The 17823-nt window shown below is 54.1% G+C and overlaps 1 protein-coding gene across 1 annotated transcript; it reads right to left on the bottom strand.

Moving 5' to 3' along the window:
* Positions 1-99: 99 nt before the first annotated feature.
* Positions 100-17521, bottom strand: PRKCG (protein kinase C gamma). The gene is made up of 18 exons (XM_090259492.1): positions 17166-17521; positions 16767-16798; positions 15739-15821; positions 11604-11715; positions 11334-11465; positions 10865-11021; positions 10063-10197; positions 9763-9850; positions 9437-9466; positions 7418-7570; positions 6925-7113; positions 5919-6010; positions 5768-5830; positions 5497-5635; positions 4288-4368; positions 2876-2983; positions 1319-1459; positions 100-1086 (listed from the first exon to the last, which is right to left on the bottom strand). The coding sequence occupies exons 1-18, from the start codon at positions 17333-17335 to the stop codon at positions 898-900; spliced, it is 2094 nt and encodes a 697-aa protein (XP_090115618.1). The 5' UTR covers positions 17336-17521; the 3' UTR covers positions 100-897.
* Between the last annotated feature and the right edge of the window lie 302 nt (positions 17522-17823).

The following is a 17823-nucleotide window of genomic DNA, read 5'->3' as shown; positions in this document are numbered from 1 at the left end:
CCTTCCTCTCTCTCTGTTTGTTTCTATGTGCTGTCGTCGGCCCTCCTCCGCACACCCTTCCTTCTCCAAGCTTAGAAGAAAACATCCAAACACCACAGCGTCAGCATCCCAAATTTATTCTCCAGCAGCTGTGGCCGGATGGGAGAGGCGAAGAGAAGAGGAGCTGGGCGGGGGGGGAGTCCCCGGGAGTGGAGAGTGGCAGGCATGGGGTGGGGGTGGGGGTTCCGAGCAGGACTGAAGCCATGCACCTGGCAGGCGGGCTGGGCTGGGTTGAGGACGGTGAAATCTAGAATGAAAGCTGGTTGAGAACAGTCGGAGAAAGGATCCTCCGCACACCCCAGGCATCCCCGGAGCGTGGAAGAGGGCACTGGAGCACTGGGGCACAGCCTCCCACTTACTCCAGAATGAAGTGAGGGTGGGTGGGGCTTTGGAGGTGGGGGCTTGTCCGAACCCGAGTCTGGAACAGCGCACCCCTTGAGTATTTCCCAGAATGGAAAAGAAGGAGGAGCAAGAGGAGGAGGAGGAGGAGTTGGAGAAGAAGAAGGAGGAGAAGGGGAAGGAGGAGGAGGAGGAGGAAGAGATTCTACCAAGATAGAGTCTAGAACCCCATGGAGTGGGGATGGGGGGTGGCTCTGGAACCTGGGGGAGCAGAGTCCAGAACACCCAGGTGGGTGAGAAACTAGGGCTCAGCGCGGCAGAATCTAGAGCCCTGGAATGCTCTAGAGACTGTATGGAGTTGAGAATGCCAGGAACGCTTGACAGGGGCACCTAGCACCCAGGGGGCAGAGGCCAGAATGCTGGGGAGCAGGATCTAGAATTCCAAAGGAGATGGTGAAGTGCAGCCCAGGCTGGCGCGGCAGAGGGGGCCGTGGGGACATCTAGTGGTGGCAGGTGGGATTACATGACGGGCACAGGCGCTGGGCTGATGGGGCTGCGAGCATCCGGGTGCACGAAATCCGGGTTCACGTAGGTGAAGCCTTGGAAATCGGCCTGGTCGATGCTGGCCAGGACGAGGCGGTCTGGGGGGGTCAGCGCTGGCGCCGCCCGCGTGAAGAACTTGTCGAAGTTCTCGCCGCTGCGGCCACACTGTGACAAACACGGGGAGGGAAACGTGTTCTCACCCGCCCCTTGGGTGCCGGTCTCTGTCCCCCAGACACATCTCCAGTCTCCTTTGGAACCCCTGCACATCCTCATGGCCTCTGTGTCCCCCTTCAGTGGTGTACGCAGAGGGAACCCCGCCCACCCCCTCATTTGGGTATGGGAGCTCCTGAGGGCCCCACCCCCAAGGAACAGGGTTTTGTTCCGGAAGGTGACCCACCGGGCGAGGTCTAAAGGGAGGTGGGATCTCCAGCTGTTCCAGCCGCTCCCAGTCGATCCAGCGGAAAAAGCCATGAGCGCGGATGGTGGGCTCCCCATCAGGCCCCGAGCCCAGACGCTTCGCGGGGTGCTTGGTTAGGAACTGCGGGGAACACAGAGAGACAGACAGACAGACAGACAGACAAGTCCCGGACAGGGAGGCCCAGAGAACAAGACAGACAGACAGACAGACAGACAAGGATGGAGGAGCAGAGACACAAGCACAGAGATCCGGGGACAGAGAATAACAGGGGTGGGGCAGGAAGGGCAGGGAGAGCGAAAGAGAGAGAAAGAGAATGAGTGAGAACGGGGGGGGCGGGTGAAACCCAAACCCACAGACCCAGGAAAAGACGGAGAAGAAAATATCAGGGCCCGAGGGCCAGAGAAACCCAGAAAGAGAGGAGGGGGATGAGGACAGGATCGGAGAAGGGGATGGGGGTGGGTAGAGGGAAAGAGAGATTGGAGACCCAGAGAAAACAGGGGGGATGGGCACCCAGGAGACAAACCCCCAGAGAGAAGAACAGAGACCAGATATGAAGGCAGAAACTCCAAGAAAGAGGCAGACAGAGACCCGGAAAGAGAGGAAGGGGATAAGGGAAGACTCTCAGAGTGGGGAAGGTGAGGAGGAGAGAGGGACAGCATGGGGGGGGTAGAAGAAGAAGATAGATAGAAGATCCCCCAAAAGGGGGAGAACAGATATTGAGAGAGCAGCATAGCCAGAGGGGGGAGGATAGAGACCCAGAGAACATGAACAATGGAGGCAACAGGACAGAGACCCAAGAGACAGACTCTCAGAGAGAGGGGTGTGGACCGGATATGAAGGCAGAGACTCGGAAAGGTTGGAGGAAAGAAATCCAGAGAGAGAAGCACAGAGATCCGGAGTGTGTGTGCAGGGTCGGGAGAAGAAGGCAACAGAGAGAGGGGGACAGAGATGCAAGAGGCATATAGATTCCGAAGAACACAGAAAAGGGGGAGACGTAGAAAGCCCCATCGTAGGCAGAGGGAGGCACAGGGTGAGACAGAAACCCAGAGGGAGAGACAGTCAGGGAGATGTGGAGGCAGGAGCCCGGAGCAGAGTGCTCGCACACCCTGGGAAGGCTCTGCTCCTCCTCCTGGATTAACTCCGTAACCCCAGAAGAGGAAACCGAGGCTCCCACAGTTTAGCTGACTTGCCCAAGATCCCACGGGAGGACAAGTGGTGGAAATATGTTCATCCGAGCCTCCTGGTTCTGGAGAGGCAGGCCCTGCCTCTAGCCTTCCTGCTCTGAGCTGGGGGGAAGGGGCAGCAGAAGAGAATGGGACAGAGGCCATTCCTGCACTGGAGGTGGTGGGGGGCAGTATATTATTGTTCTAACAACATTGCTGTTATATAACCTCTTCCAGCAGATGGAAGTGAAGTGACATGAGGAGTGGGAGCCACTTTCTAATAGGCATGGAGACACTGAGTGGGCAGCCCTGGATGGCAGTGGGGGGACTCAGGGACTGTGAGTCTGGGCAATCTGGGGGTCAGTGTTCTCACCCCCTTGCAGATGGCCACGGCTTCCCGGGAGAGTGACTTCGGGTAGGTGACAGTTTGTTCCATAATGGCCTGAAACAGCTCCTCCTCGTCTTCCCCATCAAAGGGGGGCTAGGGAAACAGAGGTGATAAAAAATCAGAGACTTGATGGACTACCTCTCCCCACCTTCCACACCCTCATTCCCCATCACAAACACAAGCCCCTCTCCCCACACACACTTCCTAGGAAAAAAATGTGAGCAAACCACACCAAAGCTTGACCTTCCCCCCACCCCCCAACCAGATGCTTTGATTTCCTATCTCAGATGCTTCTTCAGCTCTTGGCACCTCTTTGCTGCTCTGGCTCTCTTTATCTGCTATGTAAATCAGCAGGGCATTAATTGGGCAATATGTCACTTAACAAGAAGACACAGAAAAGGGCAGGAAAAGCTACACAAGCATTCTAGTTGGATGACTGGTCTGTACTCTTCTGGGGTTAGAAAGAGCAACATCAAGGCAAGGATTCTTAATGTGGGGTCCAGAGGGTGTTTATACAATTGAGAGTGCTCATGAACTTGGATGAGGAAAATGCATCTTCATTTTTTTTAGATGTCTACCTGGTACTTAGCATTCCCTTTGATTGTGAGTGTAAGCAACAAACCACAACCGCAATAGTTGTGGTTTCATCACCAACAGAAATCAGATTTTTTAAAAATCACTTTAGAGTTGCAGATACTTCAAAACATCAGTCGTTTCTACTTCAAACTACTGGTAGACCTTCCTATTTACTTCCTGTTCCTGCAAGTTATTACTATTTAGTATATTAGTAGGACATCACATATACATCCACATCCCAGAGTTTAATATTTAGGCAACTATATACACTGAAATTAAATTTATTTAGTTGGTTAAATTAGATTCGATTAAATGTTTAAAGTGTTGGTGATTGTATTCTAATATGATTTATTTCTTTTGTAACTCTACCCTTTTATTTTATGCATTTTTAAAAAAGATTTTATTTATTTTTTAGAGAGAGGGGAAGGCAGAGAGAAAGAGAGGGAGAGAAAAATCAAGGTGTAGTTGTCTCTCGCCTGCCCCCAGCTGAGGACCTGGCACGCAACTCTGGTATGTGCCCTGACTGGGAATCGAACCGGTGACCCTTGCGTTCACAGGCCAGTGTTCAATCCGCTGAGCCACACCAGTTAGAGATTATTTTATGCATTTTAAAACATTGTTCTGCAAAGAAGCCTGTGGCGTCATGGGAAGACAATACTTCAAGACCACGGACAGTGCTATCTGGGTTTGATCTTCCCCTCCGTTTAGCACTTCCTTAGACTATAGACTTCCAGGCTTTTCCTGAGACAAAAGCCTTGTAACAGGTGCCACCTCACTCCGTGTTGCCTTTAGCCAGGTCAGCCTCTCCCAGCTTCCCTTACCTGTCCCGCCAACATCTCATACAGTAGAACCCCAAAGGACCACCAGTCGACAGACTTCCCATAGGGCTGGTAGGCAATGATCTATTTGGGGGAGGAATGGAGGGAGAATGGGAAGCAAGAACTCATGTTTGTGCTTTAAGAAGCATAGGACCCTTCTGGCTTCAACCCCTGGGCACCCTACCCACTTTAAGTGTATTTAGCACAAACTCTCCCCACCGAGAATACCTTGGCCAGAGCTCCGTTCTTTGGGAAATCCGGGGAACAAACTTTACCTACTTAGGTTATTCCTCTGGTCCCAAAGAGAAAGACAACCTCAGGGCCAAGCCACACATCCCACCCATCTAGAATATTTAGGTAACTGGACGCTCTCCTTTTAGTATTGGATGCACAGGGCTCAATTTCAGAGATCAGAGATTCTTACATCTGGATGCATTTCAGATTCACCTAGGGGACTGTTTAAAAATAGATGTTTCCAGCCCTGAAGAATTCCAGCCTCAAAAGGCCTCAACAGTTAGAGGCAGGAATGTGTGTTTGTCAAAACCTCCGCAGGTGACGGGGGGGGAGCAAAGAGGAAAAAATGAAACTATTGTGATAATGTAATCAATAAAATATACCTTAAAAACAAAACAAAACAAAAACCTCCCATGTGACTCCTCATTACCAGCCAGGTTTTGAAACCACTGAGCTTGGTTACTCGGGCACTAGAATTGAATCACCTGGAAAGATCATGGAGCGCACTACCAGCGCCACCTCCTTCTCCAACGCTATATATGCAGTCCGGTCATTAGCCCCGTCCCTTTCCAAAGCCAGAGCATACCCTGCCCACTTGAAATATTCAGGAGACAGCCTCCCCAGGCTTAGTGTTCTGAGGGGACGGGCCCCACCCACTCAGACCAACTGGACACCGTCTCCACCTTCTCAGAGCAGTCCAGTGACAGGCCCTGTTCTCTTGGAATTCCTACGAGTTGGTCCCACTCTTTCAGAAGGCTCACCCACAGGTCCCGCCCATTTTGCCTGTTTAAAGACCCAGCTCCACCCACTTGGAAGGCTTAGCACACGGACCCCTCTGCGCCAGTCTCCGGTAGAACGTCCACCATTCATGTAAGGACCCCAGGGTCTGGTCCCCCTCCCTATGAATACTAGACAACCAGCCACTCCCACTCAACAGACTTGGAGAACAAGCGCCCAGGGCAGTGGAGTTGGGGTTACCTCGGGGGCTATGTAGTCTGGGGTCCCGCAGAAGGTGCGAGTCGTGGTCCCGGGGAAGATGTTCTCCTTACACATGCCAAAGTCAGTGATTTTGATGTGTCCTTCGGCATCCAGCATCACGTTGTCCAGTTTCAGGTCCCTGGGGGTGCGCAGTGGGTTGAGTAGAAATATAGAGTCCAATGGGCTAGAGCCGTGAGTTCAAATCCCTTCCCCTCTATGGGCCTGATCTCCCCCCCCCCCCCCCGCCATGGAAAGGTATGGGGCTGCTCACCTGTAGATGATACCCTGATTGTGAAGGAAGAAGAGGCCGATGGCAATTTCCGCTGCGTAGAACCTAGAGGAGGGGGCGGGGAGTCAGAAGTCAATGGCTGGATCCCGCCCCTTTCCAGCTTTCCTCCACCCTCGCCTCGGCCGACACTCACGCTGCATGGGGCTCCTTAAACTTGCCCAGCTGCTGAATGTGGTACATCAAGTCGCCGCCGGTGACATACTCCATCACAAAATACAGGCGATCCTGCGGAGGAGTGGGCGGGTCTTAGGGGCGAGGACACGCCCACCAGGCGGTCCCTGTCACCCTGTGCGCCCAGCATTGGAAGAGAGCCGAGCAGAGTAGCGTCTCTAAACGGTCAGTTCCTACTCCCTGGAGAAAAACGTGAAATTCTGGGGGTCCTCCCAATCAGAAACCCACAGCAACTGGCCACGCCCACCAGGAGGCCGGAAGATTCTAACAAGACAATCTCAGAAGCTCCACCTGCCCCGCCCTCTGTTACTCTGAATTTTAGGTGTTCTGGTCCCGTCCTCTCAGAATTGAGGCCTGAAGTCCGCCCTTCTCCGGAAATCCCCGGCATCCGACACCTCTTTTACACCCACTCACACCCACGTGCAGTTCTGGCCACCTGTTAGGAACCGAAGTTGTTCAGGCCTCACCTGCAACTGATGATGATAATAATCATTTAAAAAATCCAGGACGCTAGCCACACCCATTCGGAGTTCTTGGAAGTGGCGTCACGCCCTCTCAAACCCCTGGCGCTGCGGACTCCTTGTCCCTCTCCACATCTTGAGAAAACTTTCTTTCTGATGAGTCCTTTTCTCAGAATCCAAGAGCGACGACCTCGTCACTTGGAGCCCAATCCTGGCCACACCCACTCAGAAGACATTCTCCTCCACGTAATCCTTTTCTTAACAATCCTTTACTCAAAAGCACCCACTCAACACTCAAGACCAAGCTTGCTGGGGACACGTCCGCAGAGGATCCCATCTGCCTGACCACGCCCACTAAGGACCCCATCCGTCTGGCCACTCCCATGGGGAGTACGTGAAGCTCTGGTGTTGCCATAGCTCAGAATCCTGGCGCAGACACCTGACCCATCTGGGGGAGGGGGGATGAGGCAGGGCTCTGGAGCCAGCCTCCGCCCCCTCCGTCCTTACCGGGGTCTGGAAGGTGGAGTGGAGCTGGGTGAGGAAGTGGGGCCGGCCTCCTGGGCCTCGGCCCCCCAGAGCCAGCACGCGTTTCTCCACCAGGGTGCAGTCCACGTCATCGTCCTGGACGATCACGTCTTTCTTCAGGATCTTGATGGCGTAGAGTTCATCGGAGCCCCTACGCTCAGCCAGCATCACCTAGACACAGAGGCCCGAAAGGCCCAGTCTGTCTTGGGAACCCCCAGGGTGCACAGAGAAACAGAATCTCAGGTCCTGCCGCTCCCTCTCAGGGAATCTGGTGCCCTGACTTTGCCGACACTCCTTCAGGGAAAGCAATCCACATGTTTACGTCTCTCCTCTCCAGGAACCCCAGAGGCCCCAGCCGACCCTCTCTGGGGACTCAGCAGCCTAGTGTCCTTCCCGTCCTATTCCCCTCTAAGGACCAGACATGTGACCGCCCTCCAGACATCCGCCCCTTCCCCCAGAGCCCCAGGAATCTGACCTTCCCAAAACTGCCTTTTCCTAGAACCATGAGGAAGCTGAAGTCCGAGATGTGCAGACGTCCAGGGCTCGCCCCGAAGAAACAGCGCTTGGAGTCGGTGGGACTAGGGGATGGGGAGGGGATGGGAGAGGAAGAAGGACCCATCCGCACCCTCTGTGAGAAAGGGGAGAGATCCCGAGGTAGTCAGATCCCTGACTGGGATAAGAGGGGTGCCCCTAAGAGAGACAGCATCCAAGAATGAAAAGGGTGGGGAGAGATGGAGAGAAAATCAAAGTTGTTTCTACCCCCTCCTTGGCCTAAGAACTTTCTATGACTTTCCAGACCAGAGGGTTTATTTATTATTTAACTAACTTTTAGAGAGTTTACTATATGCCATTAATCCTCTGGAAAACCCTGTTATCACCCTATCCCACCCCCATTTTACAGAAGAGGAACTGGCACAGAGAGGTTAAGTAACTTGTCCCAAGTCACACAGAGGATGATAGACAAAGTCAGAAATCAAGATCCACTAAAGCCAGATTGTTTCTCCACCATCACCCAGCACGTGGCTTGGAACCCAGGAGGCCTCAGTGAGAGGCTGTTGGGTGGGTGACCTTCTCAGGAGATGAGTGCGGAATGCAACTTGTGTTGCTCAACCTTCGGAGCAGACCCAGAGTCTAATATCGTTGCCACCACTGTGCCCTGGGCCAGCTCTCCTGTCTGTGGTCACAATAGCCTTCTCCCTCCTCCCACTTTTGTCTTTTACCATCTGGGCTCTACACAGAGGTCGTCATCTTGTTCAGATTGAAATCAACTCGGGCCACATGTGATGCCCTCACTGGGTTTAAAAGCCAAAAGCCTTCCAATGGGTGACAAGTCTCCCCCCACCCTGCAACCTTCCCTCTCTGACTTCATCTGCTGCTGCACCCCACCCCAGCCTGTCCTTCTTGCTGTGCAGCAGACACCGCTGGCCTGTCCCCACCTCAGGGCCTTTGCACATGCTGTTCCCTCTGTCTGGAAGGCTCTTCTCCACTGTCCTCATGGTTCTCTCTCGCTCACCTCCCTGACATCTTTGCCATGTGGTGCTTTCTCAGTGAACCCTTCCCCGCTTACTGCAGTTAAAATCACAAAAACATCTCCAAGGGCACTGCCTACTCTCCTTAATGTTTATTTTTCTCCACATTGCTCATTGCTTTCTAACATGTTATCATTTATTTTGTTTAATATCTTTCTCAACGTTAAGCCTCATGGGGCAGGATTTTTTTCTCTCTCTTGTTTGCTGCTCTTTCACCGGTGACTAGGGCCGTGTCTTATTCACAGAGGGATTCAACAAAATGTTTGATGGAAGAACAAAAGAGGGAGAAAGCTTGCCTTTCTTTGCCTGGTAATCTGGTGTCTCTCTTCTTTGCCTGGGAAATCCTGCCCATCCTATGGGACTCATGTCTCTGGGAAGCTTTCTCTGATTCTCCCAGGCAATGCCAGGGACTTCTTGGACCTCCCTAGAGCCTGAGGCCCTGTATTATCAAATATATTCCTCCTGGTGATCAAATTTTCTATTGGTAACTTTCTTTTCCACTGAAAGAGGAGGTCCCAGGCAATGGCCTGATTGTACTATTGGCTTATGAAATCCCTTCAGAAATAGGTGTACAGTGAGTGAGTAAGTAAATGAATGGAGGAGAGAGAGACTACAGTGGTAAATAGGTAGAAACAATCAAGGATCAATTCTGGTGACACCTCCTCAAGGGAGTCCTCCCTGACCCCCCCGCCTCCCCCCCGACTGCGTTAGTGCCTCCTCTATGCTTCTTTAGTGTCCTGGGCTCTGGATTAGCACATCATCCTGGGCTTTCAGTATCATATCTGTGACTGTGTCCCTACCTTGGGAAGTTGCCTGAGAGTCAGATTCACCTAGCATTTCGGCAAACACAACCCTTGCCACCAAGTACGTTCTCAGTCCACGTGTGTGGAAATGAAGACAGATATTAGGGAAGAGAGATGCAGACCCAGGAATGAAACTCTATTCCGGGCCTCAGCTCCACTCACCTCATACAGTTCCAGAGGGTAGTTACAGGCCTGGGGAGGGTGGGAAGAAAGCCAGAGTCAGACCCCCAGAGAGGGAGCACATTGCCCTGGAGCAGGGGGTGGTGGCCCCCAAGCTCCCAAGCCACAGGGATGAATAGGAACTCTAATTCCCATTAGACTCTAAGGTAGGGATTCCCTAGAAAACCAGTTGGGAAGGAGCCTCAGGGTCTTCTGGGAATTGTAGTCCCAGGACCAGGGGTATCCAGCAGTGGCATTTCGGAAAGGCCAGCTCTGAACTGGGGGGGTGCTGGGCTGAGCTTTCCGTGGGAAAGCCAGGGTCCAGGTACCTCAAACTTCTGGAGGAGATTGCAGTTGTCAGCATCGGCCACCGGCACGTTGTAATATTCGCCCTCCTCCTGGTTCAGTAACTTGTACCTGACAGACAGAGACCAGAGTGGGGCAGGAAAAGGGCAATGGTTGGGCCAGGCGGGGGAGGAGGTCCCATGGGAGAGGTAGAGACCCAGGGATGGAGAGAAAGAGTGAGATAAGGAGAGACGGGGGCAAGGGGGATGACATTGGCCTGGAGGAGGGAGACCACACACACACAGAGGCAAAGAGGCTGCCGCCCGCCCCTTCCTGGCCCTCACCAGCCATCCACCGGCACCTTGAGCAGCTCTGACACCCCAAAGGACATGGCACCCATGAAGTCGTTGCGGGAGGTCCGGTCCCAGTCCCACACCTCCACACTGAGCCTGCGCTCCACATCCCCAGGCTTCAGGTTGCTGCGGGAGGGGTGGGGCAGAGTGAGGGGCCCAGCTGCCGGCTTCCTCACTCCCCATCCTTGCCGCCAGAGGAGAAGGTGACCCCTAACCTGGGAAGCTGGGGTCTGTGAAGTGCCTTCCCCACTGTGGTCCTCACGTAGGGGTTCCCTCTCCCGACACCAGGGCCCTAAGCACACCTAGAGAGCTCCCTCTCCATCTCTCCACTCCCTCCCTCCCTCACTCTCGGCCCCTTCCCATCCCAGGTCTCTGTCCTGCCTTGAGTCTCAGTCCCTCTGTCTTTCTGTCAGTTGGCTTCTCTTTCTTTCCTTGCCACCCACCCAACCACCTCTTTGCTCCCAAGTCCTCCATTGTGTCTGGGTCCCGCTCTGGGTCTCCCTCTCTCTCTCTTCCTCTCCTCCCTCTCCATTGTCTCCGTCCCGCTCTAAAGTGGTTCACATCAATGGAGATTAAATACACAGATGCCTGTCTGTCAGCTTCTGCATCTCCATCCCTCTCCCCCAGTCACGCCATTCCCTCCTCCCATCATCCTTTTCTGCTCTTTTTTGGTGGGGGGTTTCCTCTGTCCTAACCCCTCCCACCAGCTGCTCTCTGGGCGTCTTCTGAGCCACCAGGACGCTCAGACCAGCCTCTATCAGTCAGCACAGCTTCCCCTGTATCCGAGGCTCACAACACAAAGGTCTCGTTCCACACGGGGTTCAGCGTGGCTTTCACTGTCCGGGTCTTCTGTTTTGTCAAGTTCCGCGGGTCGGGGATGAGCTTCAGTTTCACATAGGGGTCGGACAGACCGTTGGGGTCCATTGGGATGAGGTTACGGGCCTCACCGACTGAGCGGGGAGGTGAAGGAGGGTCGATCGGGTTAGAGATCCCGGAGGAGGCCCCCTACCCCGCCCGCAGGCAGCACCAAGGTTTCCCAGGCCTCAGCCGCCTTTCCCTGGACCCAGATGTCTTTGGAATCCCACTTCCCCAGCGCCCAGAAGGCAGGGCATGCAGAGCTTTGAGGCCAGGCTGGAGACAGGGCTGCCAGGGAGAAGGGGCGTGGCCAGGTGGGGCTAGCCACCTGTGGGCGTGGCCTTGAAGAGGGGCGTGGCTTCCCGGGTGCAGGGCCCGGCCCGAGGCGCGAAGGGGCGGGGCCTCACCCGTGATGTGGATCTCGTCTGCAGTCGGAGCCCGGATCTCCAGCTGCAGGCGCCCGCGGCGCTCCGTGTGGTCCACCCCGCACAGAGAGGGCACGCTGCGCACACAGCGCCGGTGCACGTTCATCTCGCAGCCTGGGTGGAGGGGTGGGGGGACAAAACGAGGGGCAGCGCTTCAGGCCTCGCCCGGGACCCCCGTCTCCACACCCACTGCGCTTTCGAAGGGGCCCCAGAAGCGCCAAGTTCTGGCTCGAGCAGCGCGTGCGGACTCACAGGAGCATTTCATGCCCTGGTGCACCAGCCCGTACAGGAGGGAGCCGCAGTGGTCGCAGAAGGTGGGGCTGCTGTAGCTGTGCAGACGGAACTTGTGCTTGTTCCGGGGGTCCTGGGGGCACAGGGGAGCGGTCAGAGCGGGGCGGTAAGGGTGTCTGGAACCCGCGGAGAGCAGCCCTTTGAACTCTTCCTCCTTCCGTCTGGCTCTCTGGGGCTTGCTGGTGATCTGCCTCACTCATTCACTCCACAGCATTTATTGAGCCCCTGCTGTGTGCCAGGCACTGTTCTTTCTGGGTGTCAGGACTCAGCCGTGAACAAACAAATAACTCCTGTCCACAGGCGTTTGCTTTCTAGCGGAGGGGCACAGAAAATAAACATGATGAATAAATTATATTCTATAATGGATGGTAATATGTCTCTGGAGAAAAAGGAAACAGAGAGCCCTGGCTGGTGTGGGTGAGTAGACTGAGCACCAGCCTGCGAACCAAAGAAGGATCGTCAGTTCGATTCCCAGTCAGGGCACATGCCTGGCTTTTAGGCCAGGTCCCCAGTTGGGGGTGCATGAGAGGCAACCACATATTGATGTTTCTCTCCCTCTTTCTCCCTCACTTCCCCTCTCTCTAAAAATAAATAAAATCTTTTTTAAAAAATGAAGCAGGAAAGGAACTGCCAGGAGTAGTGAGGCAGGGGCTGAATTTTGAAATAATCTTCAATCATAAGTTGTCACTAACAAGATGGTGTTTGGGACAGACCCAGAGGAGGTGGGGCTTCCAAAGTCCCATAAGCCCTCATCCCTACTTCACATAAGCTTTTATTTGAGAACCTGTAGGCCACTATGAACCCCTGATCATTTGCTGTCAGCCTCTATCACTGTCTGCCCACTGACACCTGTCTTCTCTGAGCCCCCGGTGAAATGGAGATCTGACCTGTCAGTTACCGGACCCCAGGCATCCTAAATGAAAAATGAAGCGTAAGCCACACAGCAGGGCCTAACATGCTAGATGTGCTCAGTCCTGTCACTCTTACTGCTGGGGTTATTATTAATGATTTTATTGCAGTCCCCACATAGCCCTGGGTTCAAATAAGAGCTTGGCCATTTCCCAGCGGTGTGATTTGGGACAAGTTCATGTCCAGTTTTGAGCCTTAGCAGCCTTCTCTGCCCAGTGGAAGTAAACAGTCTGGATCTTGAAGCAATGCTAACAGTCTAGAGTCCAATTAAGCAAGAATCTGGAGCACTCATAAAGCACTCCCCCTCCATGCGCAGCAAGATCTGAGTGTCAGGTTATTTGATATTTGCCTTTTGTGAAGTATGCATTGCAAGAGTTATCTGAGGCTGGAAATTCAGGACACTCATGGACTTTTATTTATTTGGCAGTTTAGTGGGGATCCTATTTCTAATGATACTTGGGTGGCGTGGCAGGAGGGTTGGCGGCTGCCATGATCTGTTTCAATGCTCTGGGCTTCTAAAGATGCTCAGCTGACCCTCAGTCAAAGGATTCCTGCCCGAACTGTTGAGATGCTGTGTGTGAAAGCCCTCAGTGGGGTGACTGGCACACAAGGGCCCCAGGGATAGAAGCTGTTATTAATCTCAAGGTGAAAGTCATTAATCCAAAAGGTGACAGTGCTGGGGCTCCAATTAGATGGATCAGGGTCCACAATTTTACTCTGCCCACTAGCCAGCTAGCTGTGTGGGCTCCTGCAATCTCTTCCGGAGAACCAGGCTCCCCTCCTATAAAATCGGGGGTGGGAGGATAACCCTTCCCTGCAAGGGGTCCTGTGAAGACTGAATGAAGTCATACTTGTGAACCCCTTAACACCTCTTAAGCCCTAGATCCCGATTGCTTATGAAATCAAAAGCATTAAGAAGAAGAAAAAAAGCCATGCTATGAAGCCCTGGCTGGTAGGGCTCAGTGGATTGAGTGCTGGCCTGTGAACCAAAGGGTCATCAGTTCGACTCCTAGTCAGGGCACATGCCTGAGCTGCAGGCCGGGTCCCCAGTTGGGGGCATGCAAGAGGCAACCATACAATGATGTTTCTCTCCCTCTCTAAAAATAAATAAATAATGTCTTTTTTTTTTTAAGCCCACTATGTAGAGGAAAGACTACCTCTTCACTATTTACCTCCATTTCATCACCAGTAACAGTAATAACTTTAGCAATAATTAATATTTTGTCTCTTGCCATGTGCCAGGTACAGTCCCAAGTGTTTGAGTCATCTACTCCTCAAAACAGTCCTTTAAGGTGGGCATGATGAGCCCCCTCATTTTACAGGTGACAAACTCGAACTCAAGAGGTGTAGCCTGGTAAGCCACCTTTCGGAAGTTCATAGAACCAACAAGTGATGGAGCTGGGATTTGAGCCCAGGTGTTCTGGATTGGGGCCCCTGCTCAGAAGATGACAGTGCCTGACCTGATAAGCTATTGGGCGGGTTCAATTCTATGTTGTGTTCACAATACCTGATGAGTGTGCGCAATGAACACTGGGTAAATCAGAAGTAGCATTGACAGTGGAGGTGGGCAGGTGAGGCATCTGATTAATGACATTTACAGGTGCTGGTAGTCAGTGGTGCTCAATATATGTTCTGGGGAGTCGCATCCTTTATGGAAACTTCAATTTTCACCTGACAGGCTGGCAAAATCACTCATAGACTTCTGTGTGCGTGGTGCTCTCTCTCTCTTTCTCCCCCTCTTTATCTACTAATCATAAAACCATCTCTAACCCTGTGTCAAACCCTGGGCTAGCCTCTTAACCCATGTGATTTCATTAAACTGTCAAAACTGGAATGTCTACACTTATGTTGTCCTACGTCATAGTCACTAACCACGTGTGGCTATTTAGGTTTAAATCAATTCAAATCAAATGGAATTTAGATTTCCCTTCCTTGGTGACAAAAGCCCCTTTCAAGTGCTCACCAGCAGTGTGGCAGCAGCTTCAGTACTGGACATGCAGACACAGAACATTTCCATCACTGCAGAAAGCTCTGTTGGTCAACACTAGATGGTCAACCCCACTTTATAAGGGAGGTGAGGGAGCCAGGGACTGAGGATCAGAAAAAAGAGCCCCACACGCAGACAGAAAGTGAAGGCATGATCAAGGATGGGTTGTTTTTGTAAGTCCCTGATGGGGGGAGGAGAGATTGTAAGCATCTGTGTGTATGCATGTAAAAAACTGCATATGTACACATGTGTACACATGGGGAATCTATACATGCATTATATGTGCATGTGGAGGATTGATATATGCACATGTGTGCACATGGCGGGTTTGTATATGCACGTGTGTGTGCAAATGGGGATCTGCTTATGCACATGTCTGTGCCCATGGAGATCTGTATATGCACGCATGTGTGCACGTGGGAGATCTGTATATGCAGGTGTGTGTGCAAATGGGGATCGGCTTATGCACGTGTCTGTGCACATGGGGGATCTGTATATGCTGGTGGGTGTGCACAAAGGGATCTGTACATGCATGTGTGTGTGCATATGGGGATCTGCGCACTCACACGTGAGTGCGTATGTGTATTGCTGGATCTTGCTGGACCTCCCTCCCTCAGAACCTCGGCTGTTTTCCATATTCACCATTTTCTCTTCTAGTCTCTCTCTGGGCATCTGCCCCTCTGTCTCTCTGAGTATCTCTGTCTCTGTTTCCCCCAGTCTCTTCAGGTCCCCCTTTTCTGCTTCCTGTGTGTTTCTGCCTCTGTTCCATTTCTCTCTCCCTCGGCCCCTTGGTCTCTGCCTCTGGGTCTCCGCCTTTTTCTGCATCTTTAAGAGCTCCTCTCTTCTTATCTCAGAACCTCGGGGTCTGCATCAGTATTTCTCACCCTCTGTCCCTCAGCTTTCTGCTGTTAAATGTCTTGAGCACTGGTTCACAGCCCACCTCCCCCAGTGCCCATCTTTGGTCCCCTCACCTCTGCCTTCTCTCTGTCCCCCACCTGTGTCTCCGGCCTGTCTCAGTCCTCTCTGATTCCCCCTTTCCAGGCCAAGGGCAGAGAATCTGGGCCAGACTAGCTCCCTTTATCACTCCAGCCCCCCTCCCCTCCCAGCCTTAAAAATAGCAGGAGAAATTGGGACGGTCGCCGAGGGGTTGAGGGAGGGGGCGGGGCCTGAGGAAGAATAACCAGGTGTCCGGGCACTCACGTCCGTCTGGGGGCCCTTCCCAGCGCCTGGACACTCGAAGGTCACAAACTCGTGGCAGCGCCGGTGAACCACAAAGCTGCAGACTGAAGGTGAGAATCATAGCGACACAGAGACAGAGAGAGGCCCTAAGGGACAGAAAATCAGAGACAGAGGGACCCCGACAGGAAGAAAACCAGAGAGAGAGAGAGACCCTGATATAGATAGAGTTCAACTGAGAGTAAATCAAAGGGGAAGCTTCACATGCAGAGAAAGAGAGACAGAAACTGGGAGATGGGAATTCAAGAAATGGACCCAAAGACAGAAACAGATGCAGAGAATCACAGAGAGAAACACAGCCCAGAGTGTACACGCAGAGAGAGACAGACAGACAGAGGCAGAAAGACGCAAAAAAGACAGAGACAGAGGGAGCAAATCCGATCCCACCGACAGAGATGGGAGAGGGAGGAGAGAGGCGAAGGAAAGAGAGGAAGCAGAGAACAGAGAGCAGCAACTTGGGCAGAAGTGAGTCTGGGGGCCCCTCTGCGGCCGCCCCGCACCCTGACTCACTCTCTCTGCTGTCAGAGTAGCAGCTGGTGCTTTAGGACTCGCCCCCTTCTCCGCCCCCCATAACTGCCGGCCCCACCCGGCCCCCACCCGCCCATTGGTGACCCCACCCGGCTTGCCCCTGCCTAGGACGGTTGATGTTGTCATGGTGACGGCAGCCTGGGGGTGGGGCTCTGACTTTGCATCTTTAGCCCCCCCCTTCAGCTCCCCTTCTCCAAATCTCCCCGTTCCCATGGCAACAGATTCTCCAAATATATGTCCCCACCTGGAGCTGGCCAAGGGAGGGGCCCCCAGCACCACCTCCGCGGTGGCCCCACCATCAGAGTTCCCTCCCCACCACAGGCTGTGTCTCTGCCACACCCCCCGCCCCGGGCTCCCCCGCGCCTCTCTGGGGACCAGAGAACACGTGTGTCAAGGAGCCTCAGCTGTGGGGCCCCAGCCTCCATTCCCCGAGGGTCCCAGGAGTCCAGGTCCCCAGCTCTTACCTTGACATTGCAGGCCCTGCTTTCCGATTCCCCTGCAAGAGTCAAGGAGCTGAGGTCAGTGCAGAAAAGGGGAACCAGGATCCCCCTACATCTGGGAGCCACAGGCGGCCTCTGACCCTCCTCCCTCGGCAGCCAGGAATCTAAGCCCCAGCTGCCTCCTCCTTCTAGAACCCAAGAATTCTGGTCCCCAGCCCCTCCTCCCTCAGATCCAGGAGCGCAGGACCCTCAGCACCTCCTTCCTCAGACCCAGGGGTCCAGGCTCCCAACGAGACCCCTCCTACCCTCGGACCAGGAGCCAGGACTGTACAGCCCCCTCTCCCCTCGTTACTTAGGAATCTTGTGAAAGGGTCTCTCCCCCTGGTCCCCTCGTCCCTCAGGTCCCCGGCGCCCTTCCCTCACCAGATGAAGTCGGTGCAGTGGCTGCAAAAGGTTGGCTGCTTGAAGAAGCGAGCGGTGAACTTGTGGCTCTTGACTTCGTGGACCACCTTCTGCCTCAGAGCCCCCTTTCTGCAAAACAGGGGCCGGGGCCCCCCCTCTGAATCGCCTCCACCGGGGCCCAGGCCTGCCATGGCCCCAGGAACGTCGCAAGGACCAGGATCCTGCCTTTCTGGGGGAACAGGTGGCAGGGCGAGGAGCCGGAGACTCGGGAAAGCCGAGGAGCCACGGGGAGATCCCGAGGAGGGGAGGAAAGAGGTGAGACGGCTCCAGGAGCGAGCGTGCCGGACAGGCAGCGGCGCCCGCTCGCGCGCAAAGGGAGCGGGCAAGTAGGGCGCAGAGCCCAGGGCAGGGGCGCGAGCAGCCGGAGGCACGGGCGGCGGTGGTGGGAGCTCCGGCTCCGGCACCTGCTGAAATGTGGGAGCCCGGGGTGGGGGGAGGCGTTGCCATGACGACCGATGGGCGGGGTTTCTGCTTAAAGGCGTTCCCCTCCCTGAACACAGGACAAATGTCCAAATATCCTCTTCCTAACGCCCTCCCAACACATACGTGCGCACCGCCCCCACCCCGCCCCAGGGGCTGGCTGGAGGGAGGGGGCATCCTGGGAGCCATGCCCTCCCCC

This window comes from Furipterus horrens, unplaced genomic scaffold, assembly GCF_987537825.1.
Source record: "Furipterus horrens unplaced genomic scaffold, mFurHor1.1.pri manual_scaffold_13, whole genome shotgun sequence".
In the NCBI taxonomy this organism is placed as follows: Eukaryota; Metazoa; Chordata; class Mammalia; order Chiroptera; family Furipteridae; genus Furipterus; species Furipterus horrens.
The sequence above is the reverse complement of the archived record's forward strand: the minus strand, read 5'-3'. Positions and strand labels throughout refer to the sequence as shown.